At 41.4% G+C, this 27,921-nt stretch overlaps 1 protein-coding gene across 2 annotated transcripts; it reads right to left on the bottom strand.

Moving 5' to 3' along the window:
- Positions 1-211: 211 nt before the first annotated feature.
- NSUN2 (NOP2/Sun RNA methyltransferase 2) lies at positions 212-27,858 on the bottom strand. 2 transcript variants are annotated; one of them, XM_069492822.1, is made up of 19 exons: positions 27,722-27,858; positions 27,441-27,598; positions 26,749-26,853; positions 21,891-21,996; positions 19,379-19,450; positions 18,425-18,509; positions 16,723-16,915; positions 14,550-14,624; positions 13,479-13,609; positions 10,908-10,981; positions 10,156-10,286; positions 9,672-9,768; positions 7,662-7,846; positions 7,237-7,329; positions 6,303-6,438; positions 5,358-5,438; positions 4,991-5,129; positions 3,757-3,796; positions 212-1,161 (listed from the first exon to the last, which is right to left on the bottom strand). In XM_069492822.1, the coding sequence occupies exons 1-19, from the start codon at positions 27,815-27,817 to the stop codon at positions 819-821; spliced, it is 2,340 nt and encodes a 779-aa protein (XP_069348923.1). In that variant the 5' UTR covers positions 27,818-27,858; the 3' UTR covers positions 212-818. The 2 variants fall into 2 exon arrangements, with proteins under 2 accessions (XP_069348923.1, XP_069348924.1); XM_069492823.1 differs by lacking the exon at positions 26,749-26,853.
- Positions 27,859-27,921: the final 63 nt, after the last annotated feature.

Below are 27,921 nucleotides of genomic sequence, written 5' to 3' on the forward strand. Positions count from 1 at the left end.
GACGGCTGACTTCCCTCGACAGCAGCCTTCGAGGTGAAACAGCTTTCACTAGATGAAAAAGAGGGCTGCAATTCTAACATTTCCATTTAGCCAAAAAAGAAAAAACTTTGTTCTTTCTGCCTCACGAGAGCAAAAAACAAACAAGAGTCATACGAAATACATATTATCATTAATAACTTTATTTAAATATTCCAAGGATCCCAAGCCCCATTTAAAAATAAAAATTGCAAAGCACTTCATTCAATAAAAGCACATAAAATTCCCTCATAATTAGTATCACAATTCACAATACAGCTCTTGCTCTGAGAAACATCTTATTTTATCCTTTATTACAAAAGGCACAGAAGTCATCCGAGGCCTCAGATATTAACCCCACTGCATATGAAGGTCACACTGCTAATGTGCAACTCAATTATTAAAGCTTATAGTACAGTTTCCCAACAATTTATATAGTTATACATTCTTTCTATAAATAATACTTAAAAAAATACCGGACCTTAAGACCAATCAATATAGGCTTAACAAAAGGGACCTGAAATTTCTGCAAGGGTAGTTTTACTTCTAGATAGAAGTACGCCTGTTACAGTGAGAGTCTACGACCTCAGCAGACACACCGGACACAGCTTGGCCAGAGAAACAAAGTAAAATGAGCAACCCCCAAGATGCCCAAAGAATACCTTTCTAAGCACAGGAAAGCAGTGCTGACCACTCGGGCCGCTCCCATCGCCCGTCAGTCTGCATCTTTAAAAGTGGTCGGAGTCAGTTCTGGATTTGGTTTCAGTCGATGATGACCAAGGGGGAGGCCTGCCTGGGCCTGCTCACCGGGGCAGCTCGGCCCCCAGCGGGTCACAGCCTGCTGCCCCGTCGGAGTCACAGCCCACTTCTGTGTCCAGGTCACAGCCCGATTCCGAGACTGGGCTGCCGGCCGCCCCTGCTCTCTGCTCCTCACTCACCTCGTCCTCTGGCTGCCCGGCACCGCCTGCGCTCTCGCCTGCGCTCCCGCCCGCTAGAACAGCCCCTTCTTTCTTCTTCTCTGGCGACACCTCCAGCCCCATCATCCTGAGATAATGAAGCCGTTCATTCTTGGGCACGAACGTTCGGATGGAGGCCTTTCCCCGCCACCCACACATCACAATGGGACACTGAAGGGCATCGGGGTTCCTACAAATAAAAATGGCTTCGTGTAAATGTAAACATTCTCACAATTGCATCTAAAGAGATATTATTAATATGCAACCTCTCAAAAAACAAAAAAATACCCACAAAACCGCCAAAACTACTGGAAGGACATTTTACGCTGCGATCCTAGGGTCCTTCTTCATGTCCCGAGTAAGATCAACACCCTCGGGTCGGCCTTTCCTTCTGAGAGTTCACAATGGAGCAGCCCCAAATCTTCAGATTTCACACCCAATTCCAATGCTAGAATTTCTGCCTGCTTCCTCCTCAAGTGCGAAGTCCCACCCATGCTCCCCGCCCGAAGACCGAGAGCCATTTCTCTCCGTGCTCCTCACAGCTGCCCTCACATCTCCATGACCGAAGGGACTGAGGCTCCTTAGAGCCTGGGTGACTTGCCCGAAGTAACGATGCCAGCGGGCAGATGGCAGAACCAGGTGTGGGACCCAGGACCATCCTTTCGACACTCAGTGCTTTGCCTAACCCGGTGTCTAGTGACCCCACATCGCAAGCTGAGCCCTGCCCAGCCGGGCCGCTCCCGCTCCCAGCGTGCAGCACTCTGTGCCGAAGCGTCCCGGCCTCCAGCCCGTGGCCCTCAGCAGAGGGCAGGCGGCGTGGACCTCGCAGGCTGCCCTTCGCAACTGCTTTGCGCATTGTTAGTTAACTTCTCCCATACCGCCTCTGCTCTAGTTTTTGGGCTCCTAGAAGCCCTACTTAATTATCTTTCCATTTTCCTAGTGTAAAGCATGGATACTGAGAGGAAAATACAAGAAATTCCCAAACTGCCACCTTTTAAAAGAAAAGATCTAATAATTATTCCTGAAGCTGTCTTTTCACCTGTGTACTTCAACTAGTAAAAACTGTTTACATGTGGAAAAGTGAATCCTTATCTTAAGATAGCCCAGCGTTTTCTTCGTGGGCCGCACGGTTTGAAAAACCATTTCTGGGCCCTTATCCAAACCGCTTTGGAAAAGCGCCATGCCTTTGCGAGCCAGCAGACAAGCACGCCCAGCATCTCCCACCTGAAACCTCCCCGTGACCCACCGCCCTCACCCCACAAACCCTACCACCGGCGCCCACAGCCAACACTTAGGAGCCGGCCACACCAGTTCTGCACTGCTCTGCCCTCTCCCATCAGCTGCCACTGCACCCACTGCCAATGCCACCTGCCTTCGCCACCTCTGCGTGGGACACAGTTCCCCACTGCAGCCTCCCAGAACCGTCCCCCGGCTGCTGCACTGTCCACGCGTGGCTTTGCTGCAGCCTCCTGGCCACTCCTGCTTCTGCCTTTGCCCCCTCTAGTGATGGCAGACCCCAGGCGGACCAACGCCTTCTCTGTCCACCGACGCCATCTTTCTAAGTTATCTCACAAGCCTCACAGCTTTATACTGGATCTAGACGCTCATAAATCCCAAATGTTCCTAGCTGGGGCTTTCTTTCCTCTGAATTCCTAATACTTCTATCCAGCTGCCTACCCTAATGTCTACTCTCATGTCTATTCAAGCATTTCAAACTTAGTATGTTAGTTCCTTTTCTTCACACTTTGGGAGATGACATTTGCTCAACTCAAAACCCAGAAGCCTACGTTGGGTGCTCCTCCCTGTCACTGCCCACATACAACCCACCTCGGACACATACCTACGGCCCCCTGAATGTCCGCACCACAGCCGCCCCCCCAGCTGGTCTGTGCCCACCCACTCTCTACAGTTCACTCCCAAGGACACAAGAGCCCCTTGGCCACGCAGGGGCGCAGGTCTCCTTCCCTCCTAGGCTGATCCCTAAGCCTCCCCGCATGGCCCTCCAGCCCGTCCCTGCCTCAGGGTGTGTCCCCGGGCAGTTCCTTCTCATCCCTCAGACCGGGGGTCAAATGCCAACTTCCCAAAGAACCTACACTGTGGCTCTACCTAACCACCCCCCAAATCCCGCTCAGCCCTGCACCCCGTTTTATTTCCTCCTCTTCAAAATGGTGCTTTATTTTACAAAGAGGCGGCTGTCACAGGTGAGATCTGACCCTGCCACTCAAGCTGAGGCACTCGGGCAAGCCACCCAACTCTGTGTCCTGCTGTCCTCATCCGACAAGTGCTGCCGACACCAGGACCTGCTGCTCCGAGGACTCCATGAAGATCCGGGGAGACCATGCTGGTGACCGTGAGCATCACGCACCTCACGCCCCACCCCTACAACAACACCTGATGCATGCAGGTGACCTACACACATCGTCTGAACCGATGATGAAGACACAAGAACTCCACCTCGCCTAACTGTCCTGTCTTTACATTTATTCTGCACTAGACATAAATTCGACTTAATTTCTAATGCTTAAAGAATAAGTACTACACATTTTATTCTCTATAAATAAAAACCCATTTATTCGGCCTAAGCGTTCTATAAAAAAGTATCTTCATGATGACCCACAAGAATATTTCAGTTCTGAAGTTCTCATGATACTACCTTCAGGGGAACACTCATAAAAGGCTTCTGAGTCACGAAGGTCCCACCCTCCCATAACCCTTCCCTCCCCAATGGGATCACTACAAGGCTATGAGGCATGTACATCTAATGACAAGGTGTGTACCAACTTACGCAGAATCTGGTTCGTACTTCAGCACGATGCTTCCCTTTGCTGGAAGAGAAACAGACGCACGTTTGCCAAGTTTTCCAGGTAGTGGGCACGTACAACGAGCATGTTTAGCTGCCTAGTGCTGTGTGAACGGATCTTGAAGAAAGTGAACAGATATTAATAATACATACTCTTTGTCTCAAAGATCTGGATGGAAAAAAGAGGCCTCTGAACTTGAAGCCAAGTTGAGCAAGGCAGTGAGGACAATCTCGACGGGGAACGAAGCAAGGGATTTAAAGTGAAGTGACTTGACCAGTCACTCAAAGAAGCAGGGAGGCTGGGAAGTAACTACTGGTTAATCCTCAAAATTCAAGATTAAATAAATTATAGCACCAACTCCTAGAAACAGCATGAAATACACAAGAATTATAAAAAATGATACTGTAATCACCTAAACGCAGGATTACAAGAAAACAAGTACAGTTCCCTTATTCTTTAAAATAATCTCTACTTTAAATTGTGGTTTTCACCCGAGGAAACAATAGCAGGAACAGGTAAGAGGTATGGTTACATAACTGCAGTAACTGATTTGTGTGGTTTTCATCAAACTGAGTCAGAAACATTGAACAGTAAGTTATAAAAAATAAGAATGAACACAAAAGAAGAACAAAATTAGAATGGCTTGGTGAAATTATTTTCACGCTTAGGGGAAAAGGTCACTAGAGTGATGTGAAGTGGAAGTTTATGAAATATGAAAACAATAATGCAACCAATAATTATCCTGGCTGGCCAGCAGAACAGTAACAACTGCTGGCGAGACTGTATTATTTTGCTTCAACAAAGGTGGCTAAAACACCAAACCAACCAGATGCCTCATGTTAACTGGTCTTGTCTACCTGTGTTCATTGCATTAGTAACAGATGAACCCAAGCACCAGGGACCTGCCAACAGGCAGCTGGGCAGCAGCTCTGGCTGGGGCTACTCACACAGCCTCACCGTGGGCTGCTGGGCGACACCAGGGGCTCTCCCAGGGCCCAGGGAAGTACAGCAACCCCCAAGAGGTGCCTTCGATCCTGAACATTCTATCAATTAGGCTTCCACAAAAACCCTCTGAAAACTGATATAATCAGTAAAAATAAAGCTACAATATACTGAAAAATATGATTAATAAATATGCCAGAAAAAGAAACACTTGTATTTTCCCTGCCCTTATAAAGATAATACAAATTAAGCCTCCATGCGATTCAAACTGCTTACCCAGGTCCTTGGCTTGACTGTATGTCTCACTGCTGAGTTTTCTAAAAAATGGATTTTCCTGGGTCAATAGTGTCTTGACATCTTCCATTGACACAGTAATAATTCTTGAATTAATAAATGGGTACAATGTATATATTCCCTGTGGAAATAAGAGATAGATCACCAGGATGCCATTCATGAATGACAGCGATCACAGGCTCTAAGGGACATTCTGTGCATGATGTCCTGGCCTCACTACGGCCTCCCCAGAGGAGGAAGCTGGATGACCTGCTGCAGGCGTGTCCTGCCGGCTAGAAAGCCCGGTGTCCTCCCAACTGCTTCCCAGGGATTCAGGGCTCGTGTTACTCAAGTCTCGTCCCAAAATTACCTCCTGTGCCAGCCGGAAAGCACAATCAAACTCTTCACCACTGTTATTTCGACACCAGACTTTTATCCCTGTGTTAATAACCTGTAAATGAAAAAACTGGCTGAAATACACACACAAACTCAGGATAATCAGTAACAACAACCCCTCTGCTGAAAGGAGGCAAGGCTGTATGGAAGGAAGCAGCTCCTGCAAAGGGGAGAGGGAAGAAGAAACAGAAAACCACCGAGAAGCCACCTGCCTCTAACTCGGTTCTCAACAATCGACTAACAGCTTCTGTGTACGTGGGCTCAAGGGCACGAATACCTACCACCGTAGAAATTAAAACTGGGAAACTCTGAAAACACAAGAATATGTCAGCACACATTCCAGTGGCCGCTAAGGGCAAGGATGCTGTCACAAGTCACCTGGCCTGGCAACCCCCAGGAGAGGAGTGAAAAAGCAGACCTCGTCTTACTGTTGTTACGGAAATAGTTCTGACTCCGTGGAGGCCCCAAAGCACTTGGTGACCTGCTGCATTAAACAGACAGACAAGGGGGGAATGCCCCCAGAGAATAAACAGTAATGCAGATGAACGGGGGGCCTAAAACTGGCAAAGTTCTAAGGAAAATTCTGAAAGGACAAATCAAAGGGCCACAAGAGCAGCAGCAGTCGTAGCCCCCAAACCCTCTGTGCTCTCTCTCCCAGGAGGCCAAGCCATGAGGACCACACCAAGGCTTGTCCAGCTGCGAGGACAGTGGCACAGGACACAGGCCACCAGAGTCAGGAGGACTCTGGTGGGGACCCCTCAGCCCTGTGCTGGCCAACAGCTCTGAAGCCACAGGGCAGGCTTCCCCTCAGCCAATGCTGAAGACGGGGAAGGCAGGTGCCGGGATTTGCTCCACCCAAATCAAACCTGTCCTCGCAAAGAAGTGAAAAGCCACACCCGTCCGCGCCCGGTGGCGGTACCTTCATCCTCTCGCTGTTGTTCAGCAGCACGTTTCGCAGCTCCTTGGAAACCATGTAGAGCTGCCGTTTCTTCCCTTCTGTAGTCCGAGTTAACAAGTTCATCTTGGGGAAGGAAGGATCCAAAGCATAAAATTTCCTGGAAACAAAATAGTGCTGTTTATACTAGTTTCAATTCTGGTAGACTGTTTCCGAACACCTCATTCTCCTACAGACTGGAATGTCCAAAGCTGCAGTGCGGCGTGAGGGCGCTGGGCCCTGCTCTGCACCCCACCGTCCAAGCTTCGTCTCCTCCCACCTGAAACCTCCAGGCAGTATTTGGGGCAGAGCTGAACCAGGGGCCTACATTAACAAGGGCAGCTTCCCATCAGCTGCTACTCCAGTGACAAGGACCTGAAAACACTACTTTTGAAACTTAATTTTTAAGAAAAGATTTTTACAAATGTATGCAAAGGACCAGTTATAAAGAAAACCTGAGTGGCTACTCTGACATACATATGCTAAAATTTAATGAATAAGAAACACATGAGTCTGTGACTGCTGCCCTGAGCACTTTTCCTCTATGTTCTGCCTACATTATCCCCACTTACACCCACGCCGCCCCTTCTTCGTTTCTGCAGCAGGAGCTGACCGTGCAGCCTTGGCCACCGGACTCTCAACTGAACTCTGCAATCACGCTCAGGATCACGGTCCAGTTTTCTCATCCATCATCTTTACACGTTCTTTGTGCGTGAAGCTTTCTCTTTTGCCTTACATTGAAAAGTCGAGTAAACAACCTCTAAAGTGTCATCCTACTCTAACACGCAATTTAAAAAAAAAGCCATACAGCACTAAATACAAAACAATGGCTAAATGTGGTCAGTGTGCATTTATTACTCGACAGTAAATTTCTTTAAATGAAGAATTAAAAATTAAAAAAGACCACATTAACCCTTACTCGATAGGGGGAAGGAGTGGGTCATCCTCAGGAATAAACACAAATGGATCTTCTTTAAATCCAAATAACTTCATTTTCTTTGAAGGAGGAGGACTAAAAAAGGAATTAGGATAAGACGAATAAATCTGTGATCTTTGAGATAAGTTAAATACCTAAAGCTCACCCTTCCTCTCCCACCAGTGCTCACCCCGTTCTGTGCAGCATGGGGTTTTCTGCACGTGTCCTGTACCAGGAAGCAGATGTCCACACCTTCTAGCCTCCACACGTGGAGCATAGCACTCACACGCGTGTGTCAATACCACACATGTGCTGTGCTCTCAAACCCACCCGTGCAACCCCCAACAGGTGCAGCTGCAGGATCCCATTTAATACAAGGGGGCTGAGAAAATACTAGATAATTATCAAGACATAACCCTTTCTCTTACCCACACACGCCATCTCTCTTATTGCCATTATTCTCTAAATTCTCAGTTGTTTGAATTATTTCTGTGTCACCAGTTCCTGTGATCGACTGGCTTTCCAGCTTGGAGGGGTCGGTGGGTTTCCCTTCTGTGGGATCCGAGGGGCTCAACTGTGTGGTTTCTCTGCTCTCTGAAGACTTACCCTGCAGCTGTCCGAGGGGAAAAGTTCATTTACACACACAGAGCAGCATGCTTTGCAATGCTACAAGAAAACTAAAAATACTAAGTTCACAAAACTAGTTACATTTTTGTACAGCATTACATGCAGAAAAACAAGAGAATTTTATTAAAGTGTCATTTTAAATGTTTGCTATTATAAATGAAATTCATGGACACCATTGCTTTGGTGTTAGAGCTGATTATACCTTACTCCCACAAAAAGCATATATAGCCTTAGGACATATCAGACCAGCTTGTTTCCACCTAAAAATGCTTATTGTGCATCTGCTCTGTGTAAGACACAAGGAAGGACACAAACAATGAGTAAACATGATTCCTAAAACATCAGGCGAGGGCAAAAAGTACATGTATAACAATAAGAAAAAAAGCGAGAACTGTTCCAGGGCCTATGGACAAACCGCTGTGGGAATTAGGAAAAAGAGCACATCTCCAGGCACTACGGATACACACGCTGAAGAATAAACTTCTGAATTAGGGCAATAGTATAATTTACGTTTGGCTTTGAGGATGAGCAAAATGTTTTACTTCTATCAAAAAATCTTTAAAAATACGTGTAGTGTTCCTTCTAACAAGTCACAAGACTGGTAAAAGTAGGAATTCCTAGTCCCAATGACATTTACAAATTAAGATGCCTCTAAACAGGCAAGTTCCACATTTTCTCCAAGGTCACAAAGGTATTCAGTGGAGGAGCTGGAGTCTGAGATTCTGTGCTCCTAACGCTATGCAACACTGCCTCCCAGAGAGAGCCTTTTATTTCCACGTAGAAAACAGACAGACAAACTCCAAGCCTCGGAACCAGGTCAGGGACAGCCTTCTGCCCCCGCTGGCAATGGCGCCTTGCTCAGAGGCTGGCTCAAATGGCCCCTTCTCCACCACCCTCTCTCTGTGCTACCTCCACGACCGAATTCCCTGGCTTGTGTTCCAGCTGTGTGTTTACATGCCTCGTCACCTCAACTAGACTAGGGCGTGCTGCCCACTGACACTACTGGAGTGACCCGCAGGCCCCCAGCAGCACAAGTTGTGCGAACGTACAGGGGAGACAACCAAAACACGTGTTGAACTAAATGAATAAGAAACAGACATAAAAAAAAAAAAACAAAAAAAAAAAAAAAGAAAGAAATATAGAAAAAAAAAAATCACCAGTTCTGAGTCATAGGAAAAAAAAAAAAAAGAAACCAACATAACCGAAAGGGGAGAAGTATTAATATTTAAATGAGCAAATGACAACCACGTTGTTTTAAAAAGTAAGACAATGTATCAGACGCAAAATGAAGGAAAAGTGAAAACCTGTTACGTAGAAAAGGCCAATACACAAGGTGTGGAGCACCGTGCCTAGACCAGGAAGGCTGCTCTTTCCTCACCTCTCGGCTTCCTGATCTGCCTCAGGAAGGAACCGGCAGGTGGGTTTTTACATTCATTACAACAGGTCAGGACGTACATTTTTAGCCAGGCCTGGACCAAGTCTTTCATCTTTCTGTACAGCCACGCTGAAGCCAGGCCTGCCTGAGGCCAGCAGGGGCTCCGCAACCACCGGGAACCGGAACAGAAGCTGGGAGGCTTCCGACTCGAGGCACAGAGCATTACACTCTCGTTCCACTTACCTATCCCCTAAGAAATGTGTGTTTCGGAAACTAGAAATTTACATGAATTTCCCCTTGTTCAGGCTCCACCCTCTGCTGCAGCCCATCCAACTCCTCTTCATCTCTGCATGTCTCCCACTAAACTCCCAATAGGTTTTGTCTTAAAAGCACTTGATGAAATATTATTTTGGGAAAAAGAAAAAAAAAAACTTACCTTTTGTTGACGTTTATTCCACGGCATTGATGATTTTTTCACTAATACTGCCACAAAGAACCCTCCAGTATTCTGATGATGTGGTAATATCCTAAGGCTAAAAAAAAAAGGTAATTCATGCTTTTTAACTGATCCAAAATGCATCCTTTTAGTGTTAAGACAAATGTTACAAAGATGATGTGAGAGAAGTCATGTCTTACTGCAGATACTTAGGCAAACCTCACTCATAGAATGGCCAGTATGTAATACGTAAAGGTTCACGAAGTATTCAAAGTATTACCATTTAGGCTCTTACCAATTTCCCTATTTATAAATGCCATTGCCAGAGACTGACAGTCATTGAGAATGTCGTACCCACTGGGAAGTTCACACCTCTGAGGTTGTCACCCTGCTGCCTCTAACTCATCCCAACAAACCGTATCAGCTCCCCAGAGGACTGGACCTTCCTCACCCTCCCCAAACCCAGAGAGCCTCACACACTTACCACCGCTCTAGGTGCATCGCCTGTAACTTTTCCAGGTCCTTTGGTGGGAACATGGTGGGTCGAATCTGGGTATGTCTGCTGTGAGGGACGTCATCCCAATCCGTAAACCACTGCCCATCTTTTGTCATTACCTGCAACATGGGAAGGTACATTTCTGGATTATCGGCACTAGCTAATAATAAGAAATCACAGAGTAACAGTTCAAGTGCTCTCAAATGTGACAGATGGTGAACCGCACTCTCTCCAAAGACAGGAAGATTATCTGCCAAGATAAAAACAAACCAATCTTTACAGAAAATCCCCAAATTACATAAAATCTGTTAAAAACAAAGATGAAATACTTTCATTCCAAAAAACCAGGACAACAATTATAAGACAACATTTTCCATGTAGTTTTTTTATTGTTGCTGTTTAAATCCTCAAAACTGACTCTGGCCTAAACTGTAAAGTCAATTGTTTCATACTGGAAATGTAAGTTGAATCCCAGACCATTAAAAAAGCAAAGTTACCTTATGGGGAGAAGAGTAACAAAGCTGATTCCTATAGGTGAAATAAGGGCAAGAAAGCTTTTCCACATTTGTATAATTGTATCATTTGTCATTAAATATAATTTTGAAATTTTGATTCAACTACATAACCTGATGTAGTATTTATTCAAGTTACCCAAAAATGCATACTTTAAAACTTTTATGACTCTAAGTCTGTTAAGCTGAACCTACTCTTTTGAACTGAAGTCCTTGAAGAAAGATTACCTTCCACTGCGTGATTCCAGGCATCCATTTCAGCCCTGGTAATTCAGAAGACACATCAGCCAGCTCCAAAGCCCCTATGTAGCAAAAAAGAATATATATCTATTTTTTAGAAAGGTGTGGTACATTATGCCCAGTGAAAGAAACGAGACACAGAAGATCTCACATTGTACGATTCCATTTACAGGAAATGTCCAGGAAAGGACGTTCCATTGATAAAAAGTAGATCAGTGGCCGCCCAGGCTGGGATGGGAACAGGAAGTGAATGCTAATGGGCATGAGGGACCTTCTGGGGATGAAGGAAATGTCTAAAACTAGACCCTGGTAAGGGGTATTGAACTCAATAAAATTATTAAAAATCATTGAACTGTACACTTAAAATGAATGTTACAATATGGAAATTATAGTGCAAAAAAGCTGTTCAAATGAAAAGGCGTTGCAGAGTCCAACCACGAATGCAAAGACTAACTCTGCTTAGAAGGCAGCCTGGTATGTGACACGAGGCTGGGATTCAGAGTGCCTGGTCCATCTCTCTGTTCTAGAAACACACCAGTTAGATGATTTGGGTCTTCATGGCTTTATGTCTAACAAACATCCCAGAATCAAAAAGCAACATTTAAAATGAACTGTGGAAATTTTTAAACATTCAGTTTTATGCCACCCACCACGAGGGAAGACTAGCTTAGTGGAGACAAGCGCCTGCTCTCTCCTAAATCAGCAGGAGACCTGGCTTTTGGTCCCAGCTACACGTTTAAAAGAGGAAAAGGAACAAAAAGGAATACATAGAGTTCTTAATTAGGCAACAGAGACTTAGCAGAGGTAATCGAATGAATGCTTAAAGGATCTATAAAAACCTTACTAAGCAGCACAAGATGGGGCTGTGACTACCACTCCAAGTCAAGAAAACCCCTCACCAAGAAACCAGAGGAAGTCAGTTTTAAGAAAGCAGTTTGAGAACCCACAAGTACTGAAACTACCCTTCGGGCTTGAGCAGAGTAAACAGCAACTGGGCATGGACATAACAAATGTCAATTTTCTGTTTCTCCGAGATCTGAGACCAGACTGTGGCAAGGGGCATATATGAGGTATTCGTGTGGTTCAAGCTACACGGAACAACAAACAATTCTCTAAAATTCCTAGCTAAAGAGACATATCTGAGCAGGATTCAACAGCTCTCACAACTGACCCAAAGTCATACTTCTGGGTATGATTTTACTATGGATAAACTAACTAGGAAATTATATCTGCCACTGTCCTCCTTACACTCCTTCTGAAATAAAGTACCACCAAAACCACGGAGATTATGACCATGCATCACTCAGAAATCACATTTCTATGTAGGTCTACGTTAAGTACAGGAAAACAAAATAAACCCATTAAATTCCAGTATAAAGGTCTCTAAAGGCATGACCTATCAGAGGGCTGCAGCCCAGCCCGGCCCGGCCACCGGTAAGAACCCAGCTGAAAGGGCGGCAGGCGTGGCCACTGCTCAGGAAACGCACACACATTTCACCAGTAACATTTCAACTACTTCACACACATGGGCACAGTGAACTCGGTAGTGCTCTACTCTGGAAACATGGTGTAAGTCTGAAATTTCTCCTTATTTGCTTTAGCGAGAATATGATGGGAAAAGTTAAGATTTCAGCAAAACAAAAACAGAAATATTTTATATAAAAACATTAGGAAAACTGCTCTTTCAGAACATTTTACACTACATGTCTGTAGTAGAAAATGGTGTGATAACACCTCACACCCATTAGGATGGCTACTAGCAACAACAAAAAACCCCAGAAAGTAGGACGTGTTGGTAAAGATGTACAGAAATTGGAACCCCTGTGCACTGTGGGCGGGAACGTAAAATGATGCAGCCGATACAGAAAACACTATGAGGGGGATCCTCAAAAAGCTAAAAACAGAATTACCGTATGATCCAGCAATTCCACTTTTAGCTATGTATTCAAAAGAATTATAACCAGGGTCTCGAAGAGATATTTGTACACTATGTTCCCAGCAGCATTATTCACAACAGCCGAAAGATGGAAGAAACCCACTGTCCATTGAATAAATGGATAAACAAAAATGTGGTTTACATGTACAATGGGATGTTATTTAGCCTTAAAAAGGAATAAAATTCTGACACACGCTACAACTTGGATGAACTTTGAGGACACAGTACCAAGCAAAATAAGCCAGCCACAGAAAGACAAATACTACATGATTTCACTTAGATGAGGTACCTAGACTAGTCAAAATCAGGGACCAAAAAAAGAATGGTGGTTACTGAAGGAGAGGGAGACATGGGGAGCTACTGTTTATAGATCCAAGAGTTTCAGTTTTGCAAGATCAAGAGTTCTGGACACAGATGTTGATGGAGATGGTTGCACAACAATGTGAACATACCTAACACTGCCAAACTGCAGACTTAAAAATGATTAAGATGGTAAACTTTATATTATATATCATATAAGCAAATGCCCAGGAAAAGGCCTATAGGAATACACACCGTTCCTTAGCAAAAAACATTTTTGAAAAGCATACACTTTTATTAAGAGATGCATTCAGTGTGCTTACCTTCACTTTTTTCCAGCAACGATGCTATGACTGCTTCATCCTCAATGGGGTTCAGTGAACATGTGGAATACACCATCCTCCCACCTTCTGCCAACTGCTCAGCACCTCGAGTTGCAATACGTAGCTGTAAGCTAAGGGTTGACGTTAGGTCACAGAAGACTGAACTAGTCCACAAAGCACACATATTAGAAGCACCTACTTATAAATTATGTCACTTATGTATTTCAAGTTTTTATGACACTTATAATAAAAAAAGCTTCAGATTCTAAGTGAAATTAGAGTAAACTTATATAAGGTGTTTTGTGTTAATAAAAAAGGATCTATTTAAACAATTGTCTTTACAGTTCGGTTAACCTCTCCCAATATGTCACCAAGCAAAGCAGAAAGTTGATTACTAAATTCAACGTTTTAGATGAATTTCACTATTAAAAATTTCCATACTTGCACACTTTACATCACGCACAGTCCTGCTTGCAAGAACTTGCAACTTTTCATGTCAAATGAAAACAAAAATACAAAATTCTATCGACAGAACAATCAAATCTATTTAAAAAAAGTATTTTAAAAATCCCTATACACAGAAAAACGCCATAATACACAAAACATTAATAGAAGTTTCACCATTTTGAGATTTTCTTTTCATTTAAGAATTTTCCAAATTTTCTTACAAAGTTTTCCCCATCATAAAAAAAGCCAATCAAAAAATATTTCTAAGAAGAAATCAAAATGTTCGGCAAAGAACACAAAAGCACAAAATTGCAAAGAAAAAAGATAAATAAGACATTAAGGAATTATTTCATGAAAAAAACATTTGAAATGTTACAAGAAATTTTCATAAAAAGTATTTTTAATAAATGTGTATCTGAAATGAATACAATTTGCAGTTACTACTCTTGAAAAGTTTTAAAAACAACTTCCGATATATAAGCAAACCCCTGAAGGTGGCCATTTACTATCACTCCCTGATGTTCAGAGCCTTGGAAGATCTGAATGCTTAGTTACATAATCTAACAATAAATCTTTACTAATCTACTTGTCATGCAGTGTTACCAGTCACAAAGTTTGACTTACCCATGTAGCTGCAAGCTATTCAAGGTGGTCCACTTCTTCCAAACATCAATGTTTTTCCTCATAGTGCCATCTCCACTAGAAAGTAAGTACTCAAGAACTTAAAATTCTATACAGGTAGACAATTCAATTTTAATAGATGTGTCATATGTAAGCTAAATTACAAAACAGGTATTATTATAAATATCAATTAGAAAATAATCTAAATTTTCACAAACCACAATCAACTTTCTAGTTTAGGAACAATCTAACACCTTATATTTTTTAATTATATTTCAATTTTCAGTCAAAAAGAAAACAATGAACAAGAAACCTCATTCAACATCTAAAGAGATATTAATCTGCTTCCTCTTGGGAAAAATACTTACAAAACTTATTTGCAGAACTAGAGCACAGAACCTCATCAACAAAGACATTTTAATCAAAACTATGTGAATAATGATAAATTTACACTCAAAGAATTTTCCACAGCAAATTCAATTAAGCTAATTTAATTTCTTTACTAAAGTTTTCCTATAATTAAACATTTCTGACTTTCTACTTTTATTTAATGAAAGTTATTCTCATGTTTTTATTAATGGAAACTATTTCCTTATACATTTTATAATAAAGATTAAAATTGTTAATCTTCTGTCCTTGTCTAATTTTATCTACCCAGTTTTTCCAGGGATAACCTCTGTCTTTCTCTGTAAAGTTTAATTTTCTTTGGTGGTCATAGTCACATGTGCTTAAGGTACAAGGTCAGCAGGATGGAAACGTCCTATGAGATATGATGCCTGCTTTTAAATGATGTCCCTGGCTATATGCCAGAGGCTTATATGGTGGGAAACTACACCATAATTTGAGAAATTTCCTCAGCTTGCAAGGAACTGCTCACTAGGTCATTCCATTCTCAGGCGTACAAAATGAGTTATCTTTCTGATCACAGGAAAACAGGAGTGGGAAAATATTGGTCCTTAGGGAAAATCAGAAAATTGCAACCTACAGCCTAAGCACAAGAGAGATCCCATCTCTACCAAAAATAGAAAAATTAGCTGGGAGTGGTGGCTGGAGTCTGTAGTCCCAGCAATTTGGGAGGCTAAGGCAAGGAGGATCACTGGAGCCCAGGAGTCTGAGGTTGCAGCAAGCAATGATGATGGCACTGCATATTGGCCCTGGCCTTGGGCAATAGAGAGAGACCTTATCTCAAAAAAAAAAAAAAAAAGAAGAAGAAGAAGAAGAAAAAAAAGAAAATTGCAACCTAGGGGGGAAAAAGAACTTACCTGGCCTATTTTAAATATTACTTTAAAGAGGAATTTTTCGGGTATTTTAAACAAAGGCATATTCAGTGCAACCAGCTAAAATTTTCAACCTGAGTCCTGCTACAAGCAGTAAATCTACCTGCCACTTGTTTAAAAAAAAAAAAAATGGAATTCTTCCATAATGAGGTATCATATTTAAACCTTGTGTTCATTGCTAACAAGTTTTGTGGCAGTTTTTGAACTCTGGTCTCAACAAATTTATACTGTTCAAAAGGTATTAACACCTGAGATCATCATCGTCCATGCACCACGTCTGGAAACTGAATAGATGCCTTTAGTTATGTTTTTTCTTTTCTCTTTGGAAAAACTGTTACTCAGTCATACCATGGAATTCTTTCATATATAAACTCTAAATATCTAAAACTTACATGTAAAATTTGAAGAAAGGTATAAAAATACAGGTAAACTAAGTTTCTCAAAGCTCTGAACTCTTGAATTTTGTTCATTGTACTATAAACAATGTGAAACTCAATGTGTTTATGTTTATACTATGACAAAGTGTTTTACGTACTGTACTTATTAGAAAAACAAATAGAAATTCTTGGGATGCACAAATTGTTCCAACCAATAATATCCTGAAATACACCACAATGAGAGTTTATGATTTTATCTTCCTCTCAGGTATTTTCTTTTATCTTTCTCAAGACTATAAAAACCATCCATTTTTTAATCTCTTTGTTCTGTACTCAATGTCCGATCTGTTTATTACTAAAACTCTGAGTGTGCATCCTGTGGTTTAGGCTTCAGTACCTTTCTCCACACCTGTGGCCACAAGACTCATATGTACAATTGCATGCGTTTTCACAGGCAGCTTCATTTTGATTTGATTTCCTTAATGGATTTTTGGCTTTCTGAACCCTTAAAAATATAAATACCTGCAAGGGACATCGCATAAAATTCGATCATAGAAGAGAATCTCTTTCCTTCCGTCCACATCTATCAGGAGTCTGGGTATACTGGATGCGTCATGGTTTACTACCATGATGCAGGGACTGCTTAACCGTTTGGCTTGATGAACGAGCAGATAACAGCGCTTGTTGTCCACATCATTAGCGATAACAAATCCCTCTGGGAACATAAAATTGTACCGTTAGGTGAAATGCAGCATAAGTGGAGTCATTTCCTGAAATATAACCTCTAAGTCAGCAGGTGAGAAACAGAAATCCTCCAAAGTTAAGACCCAAGGTCAAGATTTTCTAGAAATACATTAAGTAGTTCAAAAAAAAAGGAACTAGGTAGCTCTGCATAGATTTTATGGACACTTAAACTTCAAAACCTCAAAATTCATTTGTTCAACAATTATTCATACTGTGCCCAAAATGTCTTCTATTATTGGTAACTATTCATTACAAAGGAGGGTGAGGAGAGAAAGGCACAGAAAAGAGAATCATCTGACAAGTGTTTCAAAATACTGAGCATGGGCTGGGGCTGCAATCTGTGAATCAGACTCCTGGGGTGGGGTCTCAGCACCTAAAAGTATAAGCTGTCCCTGGGACTCTTCCCAGGCTAAGAATTGCTGCTGGGAAGTTCACTGGGTGCTATTTCTGTTCTTCTGGTTCCTCTCACACGCCCAGCACAAAGGCAAACATGCCTACAACATTGATGATCAAAGTCACGCTTCCAAACAACATGAAATGCAAAGCACCAATAATATAAAGAGGAGAAATCACTCCTGCTGGATATCAAGGCTCTTTACCACCAATCTAGAGACAATAATTAAAAACAGGGAAGAATAAAGAAGACTTTCTAGCAAAGGCATTATCTTGGAATGATGTAAAAAGGAGGGCTTTAAAAAACACAGCTAACAACTATGTCCATTAAAACAGAACTAGAGCAGACAGCTTGAACAAAGAAAGTAGGATGAAATTAACGGCTGACTCTAAAACACCATGGAGAGTATTTGTATCCACTTCTTAAAAGAATCACTACAGCTGGATGCAGTGGCTCAGGCCGGTAGTCCTAGCTTGAGGATCACTTAAGGACAGGAATTCAAGAATTCCTATAAAGGGACATGGATGATATTAAAATAACAGCTGCCACTTTCTGAGCAATTTTCTCTCTTATATCCCTGTAAGCTAAGCACGGATATCCCATTCCTTATGTGATGTCTTAAACCATCATATAACGTGCCTATTAAATGGTGGTGGGATCTGAACCCAGGAACTCTGACAGCACCTTTTAGAAACTATGCTCTACTGCTTCTCACATAAGGCAGTAAGTAATCCAAAAAAGAAAAAAGGGTGGGGGAAAGGAGTGAACTATTACTACTAAAAATTCAAGCTGCAAAGTCTATCTTCTATAAGTATGCTTGATAAGGAAACATTATTTGCTTTTATAGAAAATATAATTACAAAATATAGCTTCCCCACCCCTGCAAGTACGAATGTGTTGGTTTGAGAACTACTGATGATGGTGTACAAAAACATCTAGTTCTACTAGTGGTAGACAGAAAAGCTATCTGCTTGTCATACGAGACTTCAGGGCCCAATTAGCAGGCAATGTTAGGATCTTTTGCTTGCCTACAACTAACCAAAGTAATAATATTCCTACCCTTCTAAAAACAAGTCCAATGCATACCTGGAAAAGGGACGTTCATGTCGGCATGTAGCATTTCAATTAATTGTGTGGTCTTTGAGCCAGGTGCTGCACACATATCTAGGATCTATTCATAAAGCAAGAAAACATTTAACGTTTTTTTTAAATCAAATATTCTACATTTAATTTAAAAATTTTACGAGTCATTCTAATCTTTTGATTTCTAGTCTAAGACCTAAATACATTTCTTTATAGAATATATCTATACTGTATGACATATTTTACTTTTAGGGATTCCCTAATATAATGTCCCTGAAATCACAGAATGATAAAGGTACAGTCTCCAAAGAAGATGGGAACAGAATAGCACTAGAAACCAGTGAAAACAGTAAACTCAGAGATGAATAAGAATTGTTATAATGCTATGGGACAGAGCTACCTGGGCCAAAACCTCAGCCCCTTCTTAGCTCTGAAACTCGGGGTCAGTTATTTCACTTCTCTTTGCTTCCTTCTCCTCATCTGGAAAAATAGAGATGGTGACAGTATCTACCCTAAGAGCGTTATGCAGATGATAAAATGAATTAATTAACGTAAAGAACAAAGAACAATGCTTGGAATACAATAAGCTCTCAACAGATGTTCACTATGATTGTCAAGCTAATTTAGCCAATCAAAATCACTGAAGATAATCTGTATAGTAAATAAATAAATAGACTTTAAGAAGGGACAAAATATTATAGACAGTGGAAGTATGATGAGAAAAAAAAAAGGGACAAAATAGTTATCTAAACTGTAAAAATTAAGTAGGATAAAAATGCAAAAAAGAACCTAAAACATAAATCATTCTTCATCCAAAGTGAAAAGGAAAAAAAGGATTAACTATATTAAGAAAAAATGGTTCCAACAAAAACTGATTAACAAACTATCCACCCCCATGTTTCTTTTCCTTATGGACTCTGCTTGATATACCCCATGTTTCTAGTTAAAGTTTGCTACCTTGTGATGAGGCTGGACATTGAGCAGCAGCGGTGGGATCATGCTAACCGCTTCTTGACGGCTGATATTTCCCTTGGGGAAAAAAATTAACAATAAAAAAACCAGAAAATTTTAATATTGAGCATTGTTTCAAATGCAACAGAAAAAGACCAGATAATCTTACACGGAACAAAAGAATTCCTACTGTATTAAATGAGGATAGATTTTGTATTAATGGATAAAGCAATCTGAAGGCTAATCAAGCATAACCAGTAATATCAAACCGTACTGCAGGCACTGACTTTTATAAAAGAAAAGGGATTTTACACTTGCACAGTCCCAAGTCCCCATCGTAAGCGCACAGAAGCTGGATGAGCACCTCTCCAAGGCAGACGGCTGTCTAAACACCTTCAGCAACAGGGAGCATCAGCTTAGCACAGGACAGAAAGTTACCGCCAGGTGGTTTTTCCCTGGACTAAAATTCTAGCACCTATTTCTTAGTCATCCTCTGTTTTCAGAAACAGCCCACGTCCACTTTCTATTCCTCATAACTGCCTTTTCAAAGAGACAAAGACATCAATCAGTGCTCCCATATTTCCTTCTTCAGATCATCATTGCCTAGAATTCCTCACCAATCAACCGTCCTCTACATTTTCTCTAGCAGGCCAGGGCATCTGTTAAAAGGTACAACTGTTCAGAGGTAGACAAAATTCTCCTGATCTGGCCCAGCACTTGCCAGGATCACAGCTCTATTCTAACAGCCTCAAAGCCTGAGGCTTCTGCTCCATTAGGACCCTACAACCCCAGCCTTTTGTACTTGAGCAGCCGTGACACACCTTAAACTTAGGCATCTAACAGTCAGACTTTTACATTTATCTCTGCTAGGTTTCACTTCATGGGTTTCTGGCCAGCAACGAGTCTACAGTGACTACTTGAATCTTGAGTCACTCACTAGGCACACTGACTCCAAGCTTTTGGGTTATAATGTGATTCTGATATGCTTGCCTTCGGTTTCCATGCAAGTTTTCAATTAAAGCATTAAGCAGGATGGGGAAGTCAGGCCCTAGACATTCCAGCAATTAGTCACCGGATTACAAACACTCTCTGAAGAGGTTTTGCAGCCAGCTTTGAATAACCCAGAGGGTGTCACCATTAATCTTGAAAGCTCTCATCATGCTGACTCCTGATCAAAAACCTAGATTGGTTTCCTACAACTGCTATCCACACTAAATTCCCGTCACCTCCACCCTTTCAAGGTGCCAAAACCTGGCTCTTCAAACCGATCCCCCACTGTGTATCACACTATCCCTCATAAACCCTCTCCTCTATTCAAAGTGCAAACCTGAATTGTTCTAACAGTTTGTTTATCCTTACTTGACCTTCCATCTAGATTAAAAGCTGAGCAAGAGAATCTCTTCCTGTGCTGGCCAAAGTACAGAGTATGTGGCAGGGCTTAGTTCTTGGTTCTTATTACTGTTCAGGAAGGAAAGGCTAGGCAAACAGAAGCCCAGTTTAAAAGGCTACCGAAACGCACAGAAAGCCACAGCGGTAAGAAACAGCTGCAGGTTGGGAAGAGCTTAGAATTGAGATTAGCACTGAGGGGAACGACTTCCAAATTAGTTAAAGGCTTCGGTGAAAAAACATGGGAAGCACAGTATTTCTGTAAGTTCAGAGCGAAAAGAAAAAAAACCATAAACTGGTGACACATAGAGGTTTACTTGCCTAGAAAGTATTAACAGATAAGAAAGTAGGAAGGAGGAAACCTCTGATTTTAAATGTGAGATTAAGAGCTCCAAAGAAAAAGCTTACAATATCCAAACTCTATGGGCATTCACTTAAATATTCATTATATGAGCAAATAGCTATTTTGTTAGGGATGGTTTGATGTTAAAGGTAAGAAGTTCAGCACCTGAACTGCACTGAAGAAATGTGGGGTGGCAAAGAAACCGAGACGGTGACAACAGATGCCGCATGAGAATCAAAGTTGTGCCTGGGTGCTGTTTTTTTGTCAAAGTACAGGTGCAACGCGTGGCAAGAAAAAACAGAGATGATAAAAAGTAAAATCACAAGTCTCACTTTTAATAAAATATATTAAAAACAAACAAAAATCCCATAATCCACCAACATGGCCTTAAAAACATAAATACTTTATCTGCAGGACAGGCACCTGGGAGGTGCACCTGAGGAGGAAATGAAAGCGGACTAAGTAGCTGTCCTGAACGATGTCCTGCCAACGAAGTGCAGTGCTCACCCCAATTCTACGGCCACCCAAATCCACCGGTAAGAGGAAACAATAGATCAGACAGACAATTGTGACTGATACCCTTAATAAACTGCATGATTAGACAAGCCAAACAAGATATCGGATACGTAATACAAATGATCAGAAATTAAAGGTGGTGCGAACACTCGTCTTTTCTGTGTGTTTTGTCTACCCATCAGTCCAGTGACAAGTACGATAAAAAGACAACCACAATGCTTCTGTGCCTGAAAAGCTTTAAGGAAACCAACAAACCCAAAGAAATCTACTTACAGATTCCGTTTCGCTAACTAGAAACTGATGAAACTTTTCCAACTGAGGAGATTTTCTTAAGATTTTTCGACTTAAATTTGTGTGCCAGGCAAGTTCTTCAGGATACCTGACCAATAAGAAAGTAAAACATGTTTGGATTATATATAAAGTGGTCTCTTGACAATTTCTTGCTTATACAGGTCATATACCAAATGAGACATTCAAATTGATTCTCCTCGCTCATATTCACAATCCTCAAGTACAGTCAGCAACACTCGGTGATGTCCTTGGGGGAAAAGGAGCTTGGTTCTAACTGCACTGGGCCCAGTCAGAGACAGGAGAGCCACAGTGATTATAAGAGACACATGCACAGGATATTACTGTAGAATTATAATGATGAAATGTTCACGATCAGACGAAAAAGCAGAGACTCCTCTGCTCTTCACTATGGTATGTTAACAATGGTGTAGAGGTCATCACAAAAAAAAAAAAGATGTAAAATGATGAGTCACTTAAATGTTAAGGAAATACAGGTTGCACAGAATCAACATGATGCAGGAGGACAGTTGTCAGGGTGCTTGACAAACATTTGATTAGTTTTTAAAAAACATACTTTTCACTATTACTAAAAACAAACCAGTTCAATAATGTACTAAAAGGTTTTATATACCAAAACAAACAAGAAAACCACCTTGGGAACCACTAATACATTAATTTGAGCCCCTAGGTTAATGGTTACCTACATATACCTAAGAACAAAGTATCTCCTGCCACTTCTGTGAACATATTAATATTTGAACTTTCTATAAATGATGATGTCCTTGATTGGGAAGGATGTGTTTTCAAACTTGGCCTGCACTTATCCACTAACCTGCACCTGCACAAGTGAATACGATGTGACACACAGCACTATGCCCAATTAACCCAACGACAAGCTAAGCATAACACATCACATGGCCATAAATCCTACTGCAGTTTTAGCACTAAGTCTGAGGTATAAAAATAAGCTCAATTTAACAAAGAAGGTTACAGTGTTTCCATGCATCAAATTGTAGCTGGAGTGGGATAGATGAAAATTAAACTGGAATGTTTGGGAAATACAAATACATTTGACTGCTTTAAAACTTTTGAGTGATTACTTGACAGAAACAAACTTAGGCCTTAAGAACTGAAGACACTGCTCAAGAGTCATAATGTTATAAGATACATTTGAAAAGTATTTTCTACCAAATAATGAAGATTAAACTGGCTGAATCTGTTCATAGTCACTCTTTAAATGTCCCAGTGCTTTGATTCTATTTTCTACTCCTGGTTCTTTCTTCAATGTTTAACTTGTTTGAAAAATATAAAGCCAAAAGAAAATCATATAAAAAAGAATTTAGTTTGAAATACCCTTTTGGCCTCGCTAGGGCCAAACAGTAGGATGTACTCAAATTTGGCTTTCACGGTAGTATTGAGCAAAATCTGCCGTGCCACTGCAACCACTATCTGTGAATAGCAAATGCTCGCTCTTACATAATTTCTGGCAATCCTGAACTTCTCTGTGATCAATGACAGTAGGATTTCACATAAGTTACCACCTTCTCATACCACCAAAAATATTATCAAATATGAACATGCCATATAGACTTATTGTAAAGAGCTGAATTTTCATAAGCAGTCTAGATATAACAAATATCTCCGTATGTGCCTTACAGAATGAATTTCTAATAGTTAAAATGTAAATTTACTATGGGATTAAAATCCTACTGTATTTATAATTGTGAAAGATGTTAATTTTATGAATAAAAACATTTAATAACTTTCAAATAGTTAACTACAGAGACTAACAGTTAAATAAAAAGGATGTTTCTTATATAGCTTTAGGAACAGCTTCATCTTTTTTGAGCCAATAAATGTTTAGCAAAATCTCTGTAGATTTTAACAACAAATAAAACAATCTTGAAGAATTGTATTTAATTTTTTGGTATTGAATTCAAATTTACCTCATGAGTCTTAAGAAAAAGTCCTATGTGGAGTTATTTGATGATAAATTAAAAGCACCATTGTCACCTTTGTGTATCAAAAATTCTCAAGGGGATAAAAACTTTGTAAACATACACAAGATCTATGACAAATCACCTACCCAGACATTAAAAAACACATGAACAGAATGTCAGTAAGGTGTGTTCTGACCAATTGATTTGTCAAATCAATAAAAGTGCTTTAGGATAATAGCTTAGTGTTCTGAGTGGATAGAAAGAAAGAAAAAATTACATCTGCCCAAGCTATAGTCCTACAGTATAACATTTCTTCTAGAAAATGCAGTTCCAAAACATACTTTCCCAAATTATGTTCTACTATATACAAAAGGATTAGGAAGAATGTTACATGATCTATTTCTGTATTTTGAACAATACAGAAAACCACTAGAAGTCTTGGAAAGTTTCTGCTTTACTTGCTTGCTGAAAGATTTATGAGTATCCCACAACTGACAAGTGAATTTGAATGAATAAATGTTTATAGCACAAAGCTGTCAAGAAACTATCATTGATAATGGTAAAAGCCAGGAACCCAAATCATACGTTTTTGTTCATTTCCTTCAGCTGTGTGTTCAGAAAATTAAAGCAAAAAATAGCATAAGAGATGCTGGCTGACGGCAGAGAATGATTCACTTTCATTCTTCAACTAAGACAATCTGCAGGGCCTTTCTAAGAGGTTTAGGACTCTCACCTCCTCATGTACCCATACATAATGTTCAACAAACAAGATGGAAAAAGCAGCTGTTATATGTTAAAAAGGGCTAACCAAAAAGTTTAACTGCAGTTTGCAGAACAACAAAATAGCAAGACTCATTAGCAACCCATGGTTTCTCATAGTTTGCTGGAACGTGCAGACGAAAATGATCTCAATGACAGGCCTTGAGAGGGCACCTCCGCCCTACAGATGTGTGCTGAAATGCTCCTATTGGCTGAGACCAGAGGAAAAAGACATCTCATTTTGAAAGTCTTTCTTACCCCATCACTGCACAGACACAAGGTATTAGGAAAAAATGTTTTCAGGGGATTGTGTGAAGCAGCAAATATATGCTAAACTACAAAATAGAAGTTACCCAAGGACAACTATAACCCTGTTTTTGGCAATGCCAGATGGCCTCTACTCTAAGCAGTGCACAAGCATCAGTACAATCAACAAAATCTTCAAAGTCTATAACCTAGTTATTACTATTCAGAAGAAAAGCTTGATCCTGTAAAGGTCACTTCACCTCAGCAATTCCATAACCAAAGGCTGAACATCTTCCTTTCCCACTGACCTCACTACCGCAGACACACAATTAGTAACCACCGACAGCAACCCCAGCACCTGAATTACTTTCCTGTACTGTACCCTTCAAGCTTTCAAAATCTGACTAGAATATGCCATAAAAAAAACCATCATTGAATTTTTTTTTTTTTTGGAATAGAATTGCAAATTTATCCCAGAAACAAATTAATTTGGTACATTTGGCTTTGATCTTGGCTGAGTATCAATTTAGTGCTTGGCCAGTCAGCACTTATTCAAAATATGTGTGCCGTGCATATGCAGGTCTGTGATATGGACACTGAAAGTCCAAAAGGCCAATGAAAAAAAAGCAAGCAAATCTGTAATCCATGATTAATGAAAACCTGACCTTGGTTTGTAATCACTAAAGGGCATCTAAAAAGGTAAGATAACAAGCTAGGTGTCATGGCTCACACCTGTAATGGAGGCCGAGGCAGGAGGATAACTTGAGGCCCGGAGCTTGAAACCAGCCTAAGCAAGAGTGTGACCCCGTCTCTACTAAAAATAGAAAAATTAGCTGGGCATGGTGGCCAGCGCCTGCAGTCCCAGCTGCTCAGGAGGGCTTCAGCCCAGTAGTTTGAGGTTGCAGTGAGCTACAATGATGCCATTGTACTTTACCCAGGGCACAGAGTGAGACTCTGTCTCAAAACAACAACAGCAAAAATAAAACAAAAAGGTAAGACAACAAACACCATGCACTTGAATGGCCAAAACCTCAAGGGTTAATGCAAAATGCTTAATTCATCTTTTTATAAAAGTTACTTAAAACATTTATTTTTTACTCTGAAAACTCAATACTTCAACGTTGGCACTTTGAAATATGAAACCATAACAATTTTTGTTTTAACAACTTCTACAAGTATAAATTAACCCAGGGCTTGGCACCTCCAGAGTACTCCAGTTACTTTACAAGACACCTATGCTGCCGGCACAAGGGATCACCTTCACACAACTGACAGGTGAACTGGGCCAGGAGGAACAGGTAGCCCAGAGGACACCTCTGGGACAGGTAAAGAAAGGGCAGCACTGAGAGCAGCAATGTGCTTGGGTGCTAAGGTGGTGGGAGACTGCATGGACCAGCCCAGTCTGCACTGAGACTACCAGGAGACTACCTGACAGCAGACTGTGGCAATCTTTCCTCAGGTTAAGTCTGTCCTTTTCCTGAAGGTAGAGAACACATTCTGCAAAAGTTTTGATGGGAGAAAACAAAGGCTGTAACATGGTGATGGTAGAAGTGGTAATATCAAGGAGAGAAAGAGGCTGGATCTACTGGGAACAGTTAACTGAACTTAGTGTCTCAAATAGAGAGCTGTAAAATATCTATGAAAATTTGCATACCATCGTAATGTCCATAAAAGCATTGGGTAAAAGAACATTAGGATATCTGGAAATACATTCAGGCTCTTTTGTGTTAACAGCAAATGCAGTAACAAGGAATATATTCATGTGACAGAGATTAATATTCCAAAGAAATACCCAACATGTCTGTCAGCATCTATTTGTGAAATCAAATAAAAATTTTTTTTTTTTTAAAGAAGGAAAAAAGGAACCCAACATGATTAAGTGTGGTGGTACGTACCAACTCAGTGGCTGTGGAACTTCAACTTTCTGACCGTCCACTTCCAAGTCCTCCAATTCCTTGAAATACTTGTTCTTTAAGCAATGGAGAATCTCTTTTGCATGGCTATTAAAAAATAAGAAAGTTTCAAACTAATCTAAAAAGCTAATTTAATACACTGTATCTTTTTTAAGACTGCAAATGTTTTAAAACTAGATCCAACTTTGCATAGAGCGAAGACATTCTTTAGTCACTGTCTTTTTACTGTATCACTTCAAAATTTAAAGAATCTTCATTGTTTGATCCAGAAAAACAAAACTGCATTTCTTCCCTTCTAAATATACCTACGGTTTCATTCTTTCTTGCAACTCATTTGCAAAAATTTAACTATAAAGACCGAAAAAAAAGACCAGACGATTTCATCCACGTTCGATGTCATAAATGCTCTACAAATTCTCTTGTAAAATCCTCAGCTCACTAAAAATCAGAATCCAAACCTTTCTTTGATTGCATTTCCATTTCTGATTCTAACCTTTCACCTGCAATATTTCTCTATGTCATAGGATTTCTGTGCTCCCTCTTCAATGCTGAGTCGACATCGCTGAAATGCAACGGTTCACTGGCACTATAAAACTTGGGAGAAAACCACCTCGCTTTTGACCTGGGGCATCCTAGCCCTAATTCCCAAGAAAATGAAAGCACAGCCCCCTTACCTTTTATAACCAGTAATTCTTAAAGTGGCCGGGAGGGGCTCCCTGAGTGCGCCCATGAACTGGTCCCACTCGCCCTCGGGCACGATCTTGAGCTCCTGGTAGTAGTGCTCGAACAGCTTGTTCTCCTTGACGATCTCAGGATACCCGCCTTCCCAGCCCTGAGGAAGAAAAGGGGGTTGTACCCCGAGGCCCGAGGAGCTGCCCCCAGCCGCAGCCCCGCAGGCCCGGGGTCGGGGAGGCACACGCGGGTCCCCTGCCCGCCCGCCGCCCCCGGCTCCTACCGCCTCGCCGCGTTTCCCGCCGCCCTCGGGGCCGTCCTCCGTGCCCTCGGGCCGCTGCTGCTGCGGGAGCCGCCGACCCCGCGACCGCCGCCCCATGGCCCACGCGGCCGCGCAGACCGCTCGCAGACACCTGCCCGCCACTGCCCGGCAGCGTGCGCCACTTCCGGCCGGAACGCGAGGCCCCCCACGCGTCTGGGCCC

The sequence above is a fragment of the Eulemur rufifrons genome, chromosome 17 (genome assembly GCF_041146395.1).
Source record: "Eulemur rufifrons isolate Redbay chromosome 17, OSU_ERuf_1, whole genome shotgun sequence".
NCBI classification, from domain to species: Eukaryota; Metazoa; Chordata; class Mammalia; order Primates; family Lemuridae; genus Eulemur; species Eulemur rufifrons.